This window comes from Schistocerca americana, chromosome 6, assembly GCF_021461395.2.
Source record: "Schistocerca americana isolate TAMUIC-IGC-003095 chromosome 6, iqSchAmer2.1, whole genome shotgun sequence".
NCBI classification, from domain to species: domain Eukaryota; kingdom Metazoa; phylum Arthropoda; class Insecta; order Orthoptera; family Acrididae; genus Schistocerca; species Schistocerca americana.
The window spans coordinates 429709680-429727616 of NC_060124.1; the positions used below are offsets into that span (position 1 = coordinate 429709680).

At 40.1% G+C, this 17937-nt stretch overlaps 1 protein-coding gene across 3 annotated transcripts in view; it reads right to left on the bottom strand.

The window, feature by feature from the left end:
* Nucleotides 1-17937, bottom strand: part of LOC124619745 (ankyrin repeat and IBR domain-containing protein 1-like) — a 527110-nt gene that overhangs the window by 198041 nt on the left and 311132 nt on the right. For 2 of the 3 annotated variants that reach the window (XM_047146321.1, XM_047146323.1), the window contains 3 exons: nucleotides 8808-8989; nucleotides 7763-8002; nucleotides 2139-2302 (listed from right to left, as the gene is read on the bottom strand). In XM_047146321.1, coding sequence (XP_047002277.1) covers nucleotides 2139-2302; nucleotides 7763-8002; nucleotides 8808-8989 — 586 coding nt within the window. The remainder of the gene's footprint in view (nucleotides 1-2138; nucleotides 2303-7762; nucleotides 8003-8807; nucleotides 8990-17937) is intronic. The other variant, XM_047146322.1, reaches the window with a different exon arrangement.

The window sequence follows — 17937 nt, forward strand, 5'->3', positions numbered from 1 at the left end:
TGAAATATAAATGTGCTGTTTGGCCATGATAGGAAGACTCTTCATATTGGCACTGCCAATAGTACAGGAAACTGGAACAAGTGTGATAATATTCACAATCTCCAGGCGCTGCCAATATTATCTAGAACACATGTTTCGATAGAAATGTGGCATCCATTTTTAGAGAGCCACTATTTCTTAGTTTATTGTGCTCTATCGAATTTGTGAGTTGATCTGATTTGCAGACTGTGATAACAGTTTAAAGTGAGTGAATAGGCCATCCCTGGTCCATCGAGTACTTCATCTAGTTTGCCATCAACACCATAATGGAAAATGAAGTTTGTCATTCACAGCAGTAAGTGAAAAATTATTTTTTACATTTTACATTGCTGCAACAAAGAAAAACAGCAAAAGTATCAGCTCCACTCTATTGCACAGGCTAAATTACGAGCTGCTACATACAAAGGTAAAAGCCTGTCCAGTTCTACAAGGCTCAGAAGGTTTCCCAATACTATTCGAGTGAATCACTTGGAACCCCTGGCAACAAGGTTTAATTTCTGTTGTAATTTGAATTATTAATAATATTACTATTGATCATCCTTTAACATGGCAGAGTATGTATGTACTATTGTTGCTGGAGGACTCAGTGTAGGTGGACTACATGTTGTAAGAGCTACTATATGCACACTGTAGTTTCACATGTAACATGGCTGCTGCTAATATATACAAAGGATTCTTCCTATTAATCCAGTTCTACAATCCTCTATTCCAAGAGCAAAGTACAGGGCATGTATAATTACATTTATATTCCATCTAATTTCCATGATAGTTATAGATAATACACCATACCACAGCAGCCAGGTCAATAAAGCATCATCTAAATATGACTTTTAAGATTACAAAGATAGAGCGATGTTTGAGTGATCATGAGCCGAAAAAATAAACTGCAGTGATAGAACCGGGGGGGGGGGGGGGGGGGGGGGGGGACTGTGTGGCTTAATTAAAAAGAACAAACCAGCCAAGAAAGTTAATGGTCTTAACAAGCTTGCTGCCAACAGACAGCATGATAATCTACATAAAATAAACTGCTTCAGTTGTGTGATATGCATGTGACTGAAGTTGCATGGGCCAAAATTACATATAATTTCAGAGAACGCAATGTAACAGATAACATGTCTAAGGAAACTCTTTAGACTCTCATTAATACTGCATTTCTCTCAGCTGTTGTGGAGGAATGGATGGTTATTAAAGAAAAATACAACACTTGGAGCAAGAGTACTGGAAGCAACACGGAGTCATCAAAATGGCTGTTGATGAATTTGTTAATAATACAGCAGCTTCAAGTGATGATGCTGAGGAGTCTTACACTGATGAGAGTAGTGACTGATAATTCATTTGTAATCTTTTTAATCGTTCTTTTGTAATAATTTTTAATCATTTTTATTAATTTCTGATATACGTCTTCACGTATCACTAAATATCTACAGTGAATAAATAAATTTAATGTTTCAATGAATTTGACATAACAGTCATTGGCCTTTAATTAAAGGCATCAAAATGTATACCTCTCTGCATCTTAGTTTTTCATTGTTTCTGATAAATAATGTATAATTTCAATTTATATGTATCTGGACTGCACATGCCAATCAATATGGTGACTTCAGTTTCAACTGCAAGTGTCATTTAAATGAATATCATTTCTGCTTATGTGGCTGCTTTTGCAGAAGCACAAAACACAGATAATGGTGTCAGGAATATTGGTTCTATGCCAACCCACCACTGCACATTTCCTTGGGGCAGCCAATATGTGAGGCAAGGCATGCTGCCTTATGTTCTCTACGACCATCACACAGAAAGTACTATTGTGAACAAAAAGTTGCCCATTTCAGGTCTTGAACTTGAATGTAAAAATAAACTTAAAATTTTGTATCATCGTTTGAGATGTAAACTGATGAAGGTAGAGCTTGCATGAGGTCATGAAAAATTCTTCTGATGTTGAGGTCTTATACACTGTAGTTACAGGTGAGAATTGTTGTTCTCCTTCCAGAACAGGCATATTTTTCTAAGCATGTTAAGCCAAAGTGAATGAGAATGTCATTGTACAGCTATTGAAACCAGTGAAATATGCAAATAAGCATCATGTAGCCACTAATACTCACCAACAAAAGAAATGCCCATTACCGCAGTCAACAGCATGTGATGTTGGAGGTGGAGAACCTGAGCGAGAGCCAGGTAGTGGCTGCTCATACTCAGGCAGCCGCACTGCTCGACCACAGCCAGGCATTGGGCACCATTTAATGCTTCGGTTGCTCTCCACAAACGCCTAGCATTTAAGAATAATTTGTAAGTCAACTGCATTGAAAGTTCTGAACTGTTATAAATAATTTAAATTGTAGATTGTGTCTGGAGCAAAAGAGAAGCATTCACAAAACAACACAGAACTGCCACAAAAATTACAGATATAGGAAACTAAAAATTTTTTTAAAATTAAGTTTTATGTTGCACTAAGTGAGAAGCCTGGCATTGCCCAGGGATTTATTTATGGCTGTGCCTGAAATTTCATATGTGTGGAATTTATTTTTTACTTATAAGCTTCTTTGTACACAGTCTCTGACTGGTATGATTGGGGGACATGTATGAAGAGCTTGTTTGCCTCACTAACACAGGAGAGAGCCATGTAAAATTGGTGGTGTGAAAAGCAGCTGACACCAAGTTCCAAGATCGCAGCACACAGAGTCTCACCTTGTGCTTTGTTTATGATCATGGCATAACATAAGATCACTAGAAATTGTACATGTAAAAAGTGAAATGGTAAATTGTTTGAAATAAGCGGGATTCAGGGTATAAAAACTTACTCACTTGCACCACTTCTCATCAAAATTTCTGCTTCTGGAATGTTATGTTGTAAAGATGTAACTACAATCCTCTTCAAGTAAAGGGTTCTGAGAAGCAAGAACCCTGACAACCCAGACCATCACTCCTGGTTGTCAGTCTGTATTGTGGATGACAGTCAGGTTGGTATCACACAGTCTTTGACCTGGAATCTCATTGACTGGAATAGAATTGTCTTCAGTGATGAGTCTCATTTTGAACTGAGCCCTGATTACATGTGAAGACCTGCCTGGAGACGCCCTGGACAGTGGAATGATACCAGCCTGACTGTCACTCACCATACAGCCTTATAACCAGGAGTGATGGTCTAGGGTGCCAGTTCTTTCCACAGTATGACCCCATTGGTTGTCATCCTCAATACCCTTACAGCACAGTGGTATGTTGATGATATTCTACACCCCATTTTGTTGCCCTTTATGGCTAGCCAACCTGGCCTGATGTTTTAGCAAGATAATACCTGCCCGCACTGTGCGAGAGTTTCTACTGCTTGTCTTCGTGCTTGCCAAAGCCTTCTTTAGTAAGCACGGTCATTGGATCTCTCCCCAATTAAGAATTGTTGGAATACTTTGGGTAGGGCCTTCCAAACAGCTTAGGTGATGTAATGTGCCAATTGGACAGAATTTGACACGATATCTCTCAGGAGCATATCCAACAATTCTGTAAATCAGTGCCAAGCCAAATAATGGCCAGAAGTGGACCAACACATTATTGACTTGCTCCATTTCTGAAGCTCTTTCTCTTGAACAAATCACCCAATTTTTCTGAAACAGTAATCATTTGTTTGTTTGTACATCTACATCACATTTACTGATTTGCACCCAATTTGGATAATTCCTTTGTGGTGAACAGTTAAATACATGAAAGAGAAACAAAGATAATAAAATGTACAGATACTAGAAGGAAGGAAGAAAGGAAGGAAGGAAGGAACAAAGGGATAGTTGCTCTATAGCCTATGTCAGGAGAGAGAACAATTTGAAGTAACTTTTTCTTTCCACCTGCAACTACCTATTGTATCTTTTCTTTTCATGCTTCCTTTTTTACTGTATTTTTGTATATTCCAACTGTAGCATCTGGCCACTTGTGCACCAAATAACACCACAGGTCACATCTTTGGCTGGCATGTTGGCACATTCTAGGCATCCTACACCGAAACCAGTCACATGCAGCAATCACAATTCTGGTCATACACACCACAGACCAGATGACAACAGCAACATGCTGCTCTGTGTACGCACCACACAACAACAGCATCACACCCGTCTGGGTACAAACCACACTCCAGTGGACTCCACAAGAGGCACCATCATCACCTGCCAGCTGCACGTGCAACCAATCATTGCACTGCAAACCCAATCCATGCACCACACGTCAAGTATCTGCAAGCCACACGACCGTCACAGAAACCCTTCAGCTAGATTAATTAAGATGCTGCATGATCACTAGCCTACAGCACTCGCTCTCACTCCAGACTCAATGCCTGCAAATCTTTGCACCTTATCTGTTGGCAGCGATCTTCAGCAGCAGCCATCAGTCCCTCTCCTACCTCCAACAGAATGTTGAGTCAGCAAGGCCCAGGACTCCAACCAAGACACGGACTGAGCCGGACATCACCCTGGCCATACTATCATGTGCCGTTCTATCCACCTCATAAGGACCAAGACATAAAAGTGGCAATGAGGAACAATCCTATGTGTGTCTTTTCTTTCGTAGATACTTCTCACATCTTCATGACCACCATGGCCGTTCCTGCACTGGAACTACCACAGCTCCAACTTTAACAGTTACATGATCTGTAGTTGCAGCATCTCACTCAGGGCACTGCTCATTTAGCTCAGCACTGTCCCGTGAGAATGCTCCCACATGCTACAGACAGGACAGCATAGTTTCTGCATCACACATGGCACTTCCTGCATACCACTGCATGCATCTTTGATGGTGCCTTGCCCATCCTGATGCTGTTCCCCCTCTCCCCTGGCTAGAGACTTAGTGCAGCTTCCTCTGCAGTTCAATCCTGCTTAGGATTCATGGCCTACATTCCTTGCAAGGCTGAACCATCTTCTCCTCATCTCTGCACTTCTTATTGTTCTCTTCTGGCTGCCTCTAGCTCCTCTGTCTCCAGTACCACCAACTACAGCACAGTTTCCTCAGATTCCAATGCCCTCTCTTGCTCTATGCATCCTCAGAATCTCTTGCTCTACCACTCTGACACATTCTTCGGCTCCACCACCCTCTTCAACTTTTCTTCCTTTTCAGGCTTTGGCACTTCACCCAGCTCTGAAGCCTCCTCTAGTCCTCCAGTGCCTGCACCTCAGGCCCTGTTGGTCCCTGTATCACAGGAGTTTCCAGCTCCTGTGCATCAGACCTCGTCAGTTCCTGAACCACGGGTGCCGGCCAAATCCTGTACCATGGGCACCTCCTGCTCCTGTGCCTTCCGATACTGTGCCTCCTGATCTGGGTCCTCCTGCTGTGATGCCTTCTGTTGCTGTACCAACAGATCCTGTGTCATCTATCCCTGCATCATCAGCACCATCACTGCTGGCTCCAGTGCCTCTTCCTGTTCCAGCACCACCGCCATCCTCCTCACACTGGCCAGCTAGCTGCACGACTCCTCACTCCCCTCTCCATTGGATACTCTCATTTCCTTCCTGTGCATCTGACATGCACGCTCAAAGGACTTCCTTTCTTCATCCACTGATGGCATTGCTCTGCTCCCTTCCAACTCTGATGACCCTGGTGTGTCACCCCCTGACACATCAGCCTTCTTTCTGCCTGTCGAAGATTCTTTGCTCTTGTCCTTGGTGCCCTGCTTCCCTCTGGGGCCTCTAAGCTTCTATGTACGGGTTCCACCCATCTCATGTTTTTGCCTCTTCTCCAACAGATGACTCCACAGTTTGTACTGTGGCTAAGGTGTGGTCCTGCCCATTGCTGCCTCAGCCTGCACCAGGTCTCACCACCCTTGGAGGCCTGGTTGTTCTTTCCTGATGACAGCTCTGCTTGCCTCTTGCTTTCCATATCCACATCTTCTCTCACCTGGCGACTGTCCTCCTTCAGTCAAGTCTGACGCTATCAGACCACTTCATCTGAATGATGCTGCCATGGTCAGCTCTCCTCTCAAGAATGACCCCACACCCAGATCTTCAATACACAATGGTGACGGTACGGGCCATGTGTTGATCTTTCTCGGGCAGTCTTTCTGGCATCCGATGTCACCTACTGCTACACTCACCACCCCCTCTGGCCGCGAGGTCCAAATTTCTTCCCTCCCCCTGCCCTTCATCAGGAAGATGCAGTGATGGCTGGTATCCCTTCCATGAGTGCCATGCCATAGCAACCAGCACTGAGGTCCCAACTTACGTTCACTTCCTACATGTGCCACTGCACTCCCACGTGCACCACTGTGCTCCTATGCACAACTCTGTGCATGTCAAGACACACACTGCAGCCTTCACACTTACAGCTGCCTCTGCAATTGGACATGGGACTATCTCTGCGTAGCATTCCCCGGTCTGATGCTATCAGGACGGGTCTTTCAGTCTTCCATTTTTCTTTAGTGCCTCTTTGATGCATATGTTTCCTTCCACTCCGCCTTCATATTTCTCCTCTTCCTTCAGTGCCTTTTCCTTGCACATTCTAGTCCATTTTTTCCTTGTGCATCAGATCTCATCTTTGCTCTTCGGGATCCTTGCATGCTCGTGCCACTTTTCCACTTTCTGGCACTTCTGTTGCGCCCCCACTCAGGGCCCATTCTCCATCCTCCGGAGCATCTCCACCTTCCCTCTGGCAATCTGTGCTTCATGGTTTAGCCATCTGTTTCAGGGGGAGGGGCTGTATATCTGGTCACCTGCCTGCCCAAATACCACTACAGAATGTATCTGCAGCCAGCAGGTTCCCATACCATAAGCATCCTCTGCCGACCCAGACACATATGGCAATCCCAATTCTGCTCATATATGCTGCTCACCACCTCATGTACATAACAGATGACAACATTAACATGTCCCTCTGTGTACATGGCAGAATCTGGCAGGCTCCATGAGAGAGACCAGCACTGCTTGCCACCTGCACCTGCAGCCACACAGTCCACTGCAAACATGGCACATTTTCTCTGCATGCCATGTCATGTGCCTGCATGTCACATGATCATCATGGAAATCCTTCCAAAGGATTACTTAAGATGATGCATGACCACTAGCCTACAGCACTTGCTCTCACTCTGGGCTCAACACTGGCTGTTCCTTGCATCTCATCCATTGGTAGTCATCTTCAGCAGCATTCTTCAGCACCACACAGATCTCTGACCATATGTTGACCCAGGGCAGTACAGGACTCTGAACAAGACACTGACCAGCTTGCACCTGACTGAGCTGGACACAAATCTGCACATTGACCAGAACACCATCTACGACATCAACCAGGCATCAGCTAGACACTGACCTATGACACTGAGTTGGACTATGGTGATAACTCTATCATTCATAATAACTGGCTCTTATTTTCTACATCACATCAGAACTGTGAACTGTTCATTTGTGCATTACCCATAAAATTGGTTCTTTCATTAACCAGTGGATCAAGTTTATTACATGCTGTCCTTGTCACCTCAGGAGTACCAAAACATAAAACTTGTAATGAAATAATTTTTAAAAAATCTGAGCACTGGATATTCAAGTACTACAAAATTTATCTCATGTGATCCTTGATCATTTACTCCTAACTTGGGGTCATGTGGGTGCCCCGCTTCTGTCAAAAAGTTAATACTCAATTTTTGCTTCTATTATGTTGAAATATAAATTGAATCTACATATAATGTTTAGAAAATAATAATTTAGAACCATGATGCAAACACTGGAACAAACCTAGTAATTTAATTACTGCAGTATATCATACAGACCTCAATATCAAACTGAAGATATCGACGAGCCATATCTGGAGAAACAAGCTTCTCTATTACATCCGCAGGCACTAACATGGGGCACTGGTAAGCAGGACATAGAATTCCATGGGCATCGCCAGCTTGGATCTTGACTGTGAGATAATTCTCCCAGCACGAAGTGCAGAAGCGGTGACCACAGGGTGCTGACACATCACCACCAGTCTCCTCTGACACTGGCAGTGTGCAGATTTCACACTGCTTATAATGCAAACAAGAAAATTTGGTGAAACAGTAACAGTCTGAGAAGATTTAGGTAGAAAAGAAAGAACATACATGAAGGCAGAACAATTAGTTCACGTGGTATCATCTACACTTTTCCCACAAATGATTCTCTCTCTCTCTCTCTCTCTCTCTCTCTCTCTCTCGTGTGTGTGTGTGTGTGTGTGTGTGTGTGTGTGTGTGTGTGTGTGTGTGTGTGTGTGTGTAAGACTGAGAGAGGCAAACAGAGATAGCCAACAAATAAAACTGAAGCATTAAGAAAGCATATAGTTAGTAATGATGTAACAAACAATAAATCATGAAACAGATTACACATATGACCATAAATCAATGACAATCCAAAATACACATTTTTACAGGAAACTGCTACTTTCTGTTTACAAGAAACTGCTACTTTCTGTATTATTAAAATATGTTATATGTCTCATGTGGAAGCCTACAGCATTACTCTAATAAAAGATCAATGCACGTCTGTGCCTCAGTGCACATGAGGAAACATGAGTCACATGCATTATAGCAAGTTTCAAATGAAAATATTATTTTAATTGTAACAGATCTTACCACCCCCTCCCCCTCCGATCCCCTCCTCTCTTCTCCTCACCCCTTCCCTCCCAGCGAACTCTGCACAGATAATCCACAAACTGGATTTTTTGCACCCAGGTAATCAGGAGTTCGCTGTATTCACAAATGGAGTCTATTTGGCAAGTGCTATATGTTAAAATTTGTATGTCTAATTTTTCACATGGCCAGTACATGCAAAAGAAAATCTTATCACGACACTCACAACAGGCTCTGTAAGGTCTTCAGGGTCTGGTGGTATATCTGGAGGCTGCAGAACTGGGGATGAAGGTGTGCTGCCACTGTCACGGAGCTGAAGAGCCGAGGCTGGGGGCTGCACACCTGCCAACTGGCAACAAGCAACTGCATCCTTCATCCACTTGTCTAGGAGGGCCTCGCGGGACCATTCTGAAACATCGTTCCTTCTATGAATTACGTAGTCCACAATGAACATTTGAAAAAACCACAGCACAGAAATGTTATTAAAGTTTAAATTACTACATCATAACATGTAAATAGAATGAATGACAGTGATGAAATGCAGAGAGGATAAAATTTGGCACAAACGAAAAAGGTAGAAAATAAGACACGATAAATTCAAATCCAGTACTTTGTCATTAGTGTTGGCAAAATATCTGCAAAAGGGGTATTCCACATAAAGTAGGACACATGTACGATATTTAAAAGTTTAAAATTTGGTACTTTTTATATATTTTTTGAAAAGGCTGGACTTTTTACTGTATGGCAACAATGGTTTGTGGCCCATTATTGATTGCCCTCCTTAATTTGTAGCCATTTTTATAATGCCATATGTTTTTCATGTGATGAGAGTGTGAGTTGGAGATTTTAGACCTTCATTTCAACTAATTGGCAGCAGGTAAGAATTAATATATCATTATTTATATTACTGTTACATACCCTAATGTATTGCATAAAGAGTATAAAACTGAAGTGGGTAAATTATAGGCTGGGGTAAACAATATAACACAACAGCATGAACTTTCATGTAACATGAGTCACTTACATGTAATTAAGTTTTTATGTCAATAGAGATATATGAGAGATAACTTTATCTTGTTCAGTAATTTACTTCTTAGTATGAATGTGTAACTAACATCACTACTAAAAATTTCCCAATTTTTAACCAATATAGTAAAAACAGAAAATTAACAGTGTAATGTGACTCACATAATCTGAGTCACAGTTGTATTATTTTAAGGTTAGAAGAAGAGGATGCTCTTAGTAGCAGCAGAAAGACAGAGTAGGAGGAGGGAAAAGTTAAAGAATGAAGGAAAAATGAAGAATTTAAGAAGAAGCATCTGGAAGAAACTCGAAAAGGCCAGCAGAAGTAGAAACAAAAGTTTCTACATTTGAGTCAACATAAGCAAGGGCTGTTATCATAAGAAAGAAGAGATAAAAATGGGGAGGGAGTTAGAAAACACAGGCAACATAAGATGCAAGATCAGCAGCCTAGTAAAGCAAGCTTATCACCATATAAGTCACTTAGCGCTCTGGATAAAGCCATGGCTCAAATGCTGCAATTGCTTTCATTAGCAAGGTACTGTCAACTATACCTGAAAATGTGAAGGTATTTTCAATCTGGTCAGATGGACCTGCCTCAATTCAATCATTTCATAATGTGGAAATCTATTGGAACTTATTTGCTACATCCCATGGTAAAAAAGCCGCAAACGGAATTGATGCAGTTGCGGAACGGCTAGTGGGGAATGCAGTAAAAATGCGGAAATTCATAGTAGGTGATGCATCAACCTTCGCTCAGGTAGCTGCAAGTACCACAACTATGTAGGTTTTTCATGTGTCTATTGATGAAATTCAAGGAATCAATGTAAAACTTAATTTGGCTCAAATATTTATTCAGCACCATCAGTACCAAACATAAAGACCATTCACTACTTTCACCAAAAGAAAGGAGTACTACAAACATATCTGCTGTCTCCAAAGAATTTTGTTGCTGCAGATCATCATACTGAAGAAACTATAGAAAGTGTGAAAACTGGAGACTGGTACAAAGTAGGATATGATAGAAAATTCAATGCCGGAGTAGTATGTGCAGTTTTTGGAAATTCTTGCTTAATCAGTGCAATGGAGTGTGCTGATCACTACTGGAAATGGCCTGTAAAATGTGACGAAATTATAAAGAAAATGCAAGAGGATATTTTCTGTTCTCTGACATTTAATTGAAACAGTTCATTTTCCCAGATGTCATGCTCTTATAATTTTTCATAGTATTTGAAAAGTGAAATGTTAATGTTAATTTTACCTTATTTAGCACATAATGTCATATTTTCTTATCTCTCTCTCTTTCTCTCTTATCTTCCTGCTGTTTGCAGGAAAAAAAATTTCCAAGAAGAGGTAGCAAGTAACATGAGTCACGTAACATTGAATCACACACCTTTTTCAATATATTACAATATTCACATGGTATAAATATTTTTAGAAATCTGTAACTCTGTCATTTGAATGCCAACCTAATACACATTTTCTGTGATAAAAACCAGATCCATACTCCTGATAGTTTGAGAACACTTTTGACCTAAAATGCACATTAGTAATAGGATGTCCCAAATTTGTAACATGAGTCATAACATAAATTACTTTCTTGTTCTTTAATTTTAATGCCCTTCCCTGCTTAAATAACACTTCAAAATCTTTGCCTGAATAACACAATTTATAATGATTATTTACAAAAGAAAATATGAATTTATAGATTGATAACAAGTCAACATAATAAAACACTGATTTCAAAATGTAACATGAGTCACCATGGAAGGTCCCAAAAGAATTATATTGAAATTTATATTAACAATATAAAAATCCTGAATTTCTATGACCTTGCTGAATGGAGTGTGTAATTTTATGATCAAGAATTTATTCAGTTTCCCAAGTAGTCCCCCCCTTTGGATAAACACAGTTGGCCAACATCTCTGCTATGGGCAGAGTCTATCAGGGAAGAGCAATTGTGGAAGAAATTTGAATTGTCAGTCTGTATTTATTGATACAGAGTTTATTTTTATTCTTCCGCTCTCTGGTTGAAGTTATGAATGATGGCGGGTGAGTTTAGACTTGTTCTGCACAGGTGTGTAACTTGCAATAGTCCATACTTACGTAGTAGACCTAAGCTATGTTGCAGAAACAAGTAAATTATAGAAAAAATAACATTTTTATTATGGCAAAAATTGATAAAAATTAAAATATAAGATGTGATAGTTTTTATCCTTGTAATATACATGATAGGTAGAATTAAATAGGTCTAGTACCTCAGCCATCATGTGATGCATATTTGGTAAAAATTTGGTCTCCTTCAAATGTATAAAATTGGATTCACAAATTCTCCAACAGTCAATGAGCATTCAGTAGTGCTCTAAATGCTCTGCTGTGTATGTTGTAACCATTACAAGCATTAAATATAAAGAGAGAAAGTTATTTAGTGAGTCTTTATTCCATTTGTTGCAAGTTGTCATACGGAATCTATGCAAATGATTGAGTTCAGCAACTTATGCATTACGCATTGTTTCTTCTTATAGAAGTATGGAAACCATGAAGTCCGCATATTATGGTTATTTTCATGCCATTATGGCATATGGAATTATAGTTTGGGGTAATCAGTCACTGGCTAAAAAGTACTGTGTGCACAAAAAAGAGCCATAAGTATCATGTGCGGAGTCCATCCTAGAGCTACATGCAGGATTCTTTTTAAGAAACTTGGAATCCTTGCATCTACTGCGCAATACATATTCTCTTTGATGTTCTTCAAAGGGCAAGAAAAATCCATTTTTAAACTGAATAGTGAGTATCATAGTCATGAGATGAGAAGAATACATGATATCCACTCCTGTTTAAAAAAACTTTAAGGCAGTTCCTATGACAAGGTTCATTTTATATGATAGAAGACTTCCTGAACCACAATGTTTTGCATTTCTTTTATTATTAAATGCAAATATGTGCCCAAATCTACATTCGTAATCCTGACTATTCTTTATGGTAAACACATATTTTGCAAAATTTATTGTATGTAACACTTATTATTTTGTAATGAACAAGAAATAAATAAATAAATAATAAATCAAACCTGATGGAGGGGGCAAGTGACAAATTCTACATAAGCAAGCAAGAAACACAATTTGCAGGATATGTGCTTTCTTCAAGCACAAAGCACTTGTACACAGACACCACAACTGATGCTTGGTGGTGGCAACACTGCAACCCTTTCAAAAAAATGAAGAAACCGCAGGACAGCTGCTTAATCCACAATCTTTTATTGTGTACATGACCAGTTTTGGAGCACTTACTATTACACAGTTTTCCTGCTTGTTTCCTGCTCGCAGAACACAGGGGAAGAATTGTTACAGAATTTTTCTCTCTTTTACCCTTTTGAAATGGAAACTTTGGTTCCATGACAACACTGGGATGAGGATGACCTCAGATGATTGAGTTATTTTATTTTTTACACCAGATGATGGAATGTTCTAAAACTAGTCAGGTACACAATAAAAGGTTTCAGATTAAGCAACTGTCCTGTGGTTTCTTCAGTCTTCAAAATGGACTTGTATAGCTGTGGGTGTCCCACAAGAAGAACTCTTACTGCAATCCCTATCTGTGACTAGGCTTGCATGAACTGTCATCATGTATGAATTGGACAATACTGTGTCTTTCATTGTCTATTAGAGAATTGATTCTGATATGACTTGCAGTATGCATGCCATGTTTGTAAACTAGTTGTTTGTGAATTAGTAACCCTTGATAAATATTCAAACTGGGTATACAGTGTACCAGTTGTAGCAGGTTTAAAATTTTTGGATAAAACAGGCTGAGAACTTTCTGTCACTGTGACATCCAATTGGTCAGGTAGACATACCAATTATATTTTAGTTACTTTTGTTACATGCTTTTCAAAGTAACCAATAAGATGAATATTTAACATACACAGAAATGCAGCAGACGAAACTGTCTTCTTTGGTGCAGTCTTCACACAGTCTATCTTTTTATTTTTTAAAAAAAAGGATGTGATGAATTCATGTTTGGTACACAATAACAAACTGACACATAATTAGAATGCATAGCTGCTGTCACTAATCCATACCTGTATGGTTCTTCTCAATTTGGAGGTAGCCCATCTGAATTATAGTTATGAAAATAATTTTCAACTCCAGTATTTGAATGGGAAGTGTAGGACAGATGGTAGCATTAAGCTCCTGATCACCAGACTTTGCACCAGTGTGGTGGATTAAATTCCCAACCAGCCGACACTTTTTCATGCAGTGAGGGTGCAGGATAGTGTTGACTGTGATTCATCTGCAGATGGAGACATTTAAGTTGAGTGGCCCTCTTTTTTTTTGCTACTTGAGAGGAGTAAGCTACATGCTGGCACAAGGTTTCATCCACTCCCTTTTTTCTCAGTCTCATCAGAAATAAAAACACAACACCTAAATCTAATATGCACTCATTACAGCCACCATAGAAACCAGCTACACTTGTACACTGCAAAGGAAAGATGCCACTATGTGTGCAAAGAAAATCATTCCAATCAGGTGGCTGAAACTACTTCTAGGGGCTTACTGCCCCACAATGCCATACATCTTTTTCTCTCAGTAGCACAAAAAAAAAAAAAAAAAAAAAAAAAAAAAAAAAAAAAAAAAAAAAAAAAAAAAAAAAAAAAAATTGGATTCATTTCTGAAGGGACCAAGTTTCACTAAGAAATTCTTTTTCACATTTGCTTTTGGTCAGATTTCAGTAAGTCAGTAACCATCTCACACAAAGGATTCCTCTGTCAGAAACAAGTGGAGGAGGCTCAGGCACATCCTTTTTTTCTCAGAATTGTGTTACAATGCTGCCTTTACTGTGTGGGAGCTAGATCATGCTCCCAGTTCATCCCAACCCTCTGCTCCAGCACCAGACATTGTATACATATCTTGCAGAACCTTTCTCTTGTGGGCAAGCACTTTCTCCTTCATACGTACAATAGCATCTGGGCAGAGGGCATTTGAAGCCACTATGATACCCATACCTAAGCCCAGTAAGGACAAACATTTTCCTTCTAGCTGCTGCTCCATTACTCTCACCAGCTGTGTTTTCAAGGTGAAGGAATGTATGATTCATGCCCAAGATGGTATGGTGGCTCGAGTCTCGCAATTTACTAACTACTGCACAATGTGGATTTCGAGCATGCCGTTCTGCAGTTGATTGTCTTATCACTTTGTCAACCAATGTCATGAATGGTTTAACACGGAAATACCAGACTATGGCCATGTTTTTCGATTTGGAGAAAGCCTATGACACCTGCTGGAACACTGGTATCCTCAGTACTCTCTACACATGAGGCTTCTGAGGCCACATACCCTGTTTCCTTCAGGGATTTTTAAAAGGCCATGTTTTTAGGCACGTATGGGTTCTGCCTTGTTGGACACCTTTATAAAAAAAAAAAAACAGTGTGCCTCAAGGTTCCATCCTGAGTGTCATCCTCTTTGCTAGCACCATTAACCCTATTATGGCCTCTCTACCACCAGGCATCTCCGGTTCCCTTTTTGTTGACAATTTTGCCATCTACTGCAGGTCTTCATGGACACGTCTACTTGACACGGCGTCTTCAGTGTTGTCTCTATTGTCTTTCCTTGTGGAGCACTGATAGCGGATTTTGCTTTTCCACTGACAAAATCGTTTGTATGAATGTCTGGCAGCACAATCGGTTTCTTCCACCATCGTTACATCTTGGGCCTGTTGTTCTTCCATTCACTGAAACTATGAAACTCATGGGGCTCATGCTCGATAGGAAACTTTCTCAGTCCTCCCATGTGTCTTACCTAGTCACATAGTGTACACGTCCTATGTACCCTCAGCAGAACTTCCTGGGGAGGGGATTGGATCATCCCCCTCCATTTGTACCAATCTCTTGTCTGTTCGAAACTAGACTATGGGTGTTTCGTTTATGCACCTGCATGTCGGTTCATATTATTCCGTCTCAATACAATCCACCATCATGGCATCCGTTTGGCCACTGGTGGCTTTTAACACTAGCCTGGTTGAGAGCCTGTATGCAGAAGCTGCCACACTATTGCTGTCATACCACCATCATTTTCTCCTCACTAGATGCACATGCCATTTGTCTGCCATGCCTGGCAACCCATTCTATGCCTCCTTCTTCAATGACTCCTTTGATCGGCAGTATAGGACGTATCCCTCTTCTCTGTTACCTCCTGGAGATCACTTTTGACTATTACTCTGGCAGCTTAACTTCACACTACCTGCCACTTTCCCAACAGGTGTGAATTCCTCACCAACTTGGCTTCGTGCAGCAGCCTGTGTTCACCTTGAACCTTATTCACTTCCTAAGGACACTACTCGAGACTTGCTCTATTGCTGTTAAGTTTCTCAACCTTTGTACGAAATTTCATGATAGTACCTTTGTGTACACTGATGGCTCTCGGACTGACCATCGTGTTGGACATGCCTTCATCATCGGCACCAACAACTTTTGGTATTGGTTTCTGAAAAACTGCTCAGTATTTACAGTGGGGCTCTTTGCACTGTGTCAGGCCATGCAGTACATCCGGTGACAGAGGATTTTCCGTTCTGTCATCTGCTCTGACTCTCTTAGTGCCCTTCAGGATACAACTCCCTTAGTGCTCTTCAAGATACAGGGTACTTTTCCAGCTCAATATTATGTAAATACCAACACCTATTTCTTTCAGGCACTGTTTATAATGTATATGTTTGAGATTTTTTTGTTTATATCAGATAATGCAGCACACTTTCTAAACAAATTATAAGTATTTTGAATATTTCGGAACCTGCATAGGGTTATTAAAAATATTACAAAGAAATTGATGCATTTTTTCCAAAATGCTTCCTCAAATTGAGAAACCATTTAATCCAATGTTATACATTTGAAGGAGATCAAATTTTTACCAGGTAAGCATGACATGATGGCTGAGGTACTAGACCTATTTAATTCTATCTATTATGTATATTACAAGGATAAAAAATTCACATTACATTTTAATTTTAATAATTTTTTCCCTAATAAAAATGTTATTTTTTCTATAATTTACTTGATTCTGCAATATGGTTTAGGACTACTACATAAGTATGGACTATTGCAAGTTACAGAAAAAAATTAGAACAATGCTTTATAAAATTTAGGAAATATTTGTACCTGAATTCTGATAAATACAATGAATGAAGATATGAGTTCAATTAAACTGTGCCTCGGAACATTCCTGAAGCATAGTCTTCATCCTGCAGCGTTTCTTAATCTTCAAGCTTCCTCTTGGCATTCCTTTTAGCACTTCTTGCTTATTTGCACCCGTTGTCTCTCACATGCAAGCAATTGATCTTCCATATTACAGCTACATTTTAAGCCTAAATTTCTCAGGACTTCCAACCTTCGTATCACTCCACCATTGGAACTTATCACTGCATCTAGTACACCAACTTTTAACGTATTTAGTCCTACAAAAACATTCTTGGGTAATCTCTCCCATGTGCAATGGTTGAAACTTTCATTTGTATTCTGAGTGCCCCCATGAAGACATTTACTAAGCAAAAGAAGGTCTCTAAAAATTGGTTTTATTTCATTCATAACAGGCTCAGGAAGGACTCTAAAAATTGGTTTTATTTCATTCATAACAGGCTCAGGAAGAGAATGCTTATGATGGTATATTTGACCACATTCTTTTGCTTTTTGGTAACCACACCAAGAATCTCCTCCTTTAGGGCCAAGTCTGTGAACAGGGTGGTCACCTGTGGACAACTCATGAAAGTAAGTGGCCCATACAGCTTTGCTCATTGCTGTAACATCATTCAGAGGTGCAGTTCCTCTAATGGCCAGTCTATAACAACTCTGAAGAAGGTCTATTTCAGTTTCTGTCAATCTGCCTCAGCCAAACAGAGATTTTCCATCAGATCGCAACTTTCCTTTCATTTCTCTTCGTAGCTTCCTCAATAGAGCACCCATCCTCTTTTGCACATGTCCACAACATTCCAGTTCCGTCACCAATGCATCACCATAAACATTGAACTCATTAATTTTATTGAAAGCTTTTGAGTCCCCATCGCCTAGGTACTTCATGTTTATTATTATTATTATTATTATTATTATTATTATTATAAATGGGCACTGACCTCTGAAATATTTTTAGAGCTCCATCGCACTCCATACCTTCACTGTAGCCATCATAATTCTTAGAACGCTGATGTTCAATATGTCCTTCAGTGTTACCATGGCAGGTGTGGCAGTACTTAGATAAGCCCTCAACATCAACACCTTTTCCATTCTCCAGAGAAGTAGCACTTACAACACCATTGAAGGAACGATGTCCTTGACGTTACCATGTCCCATC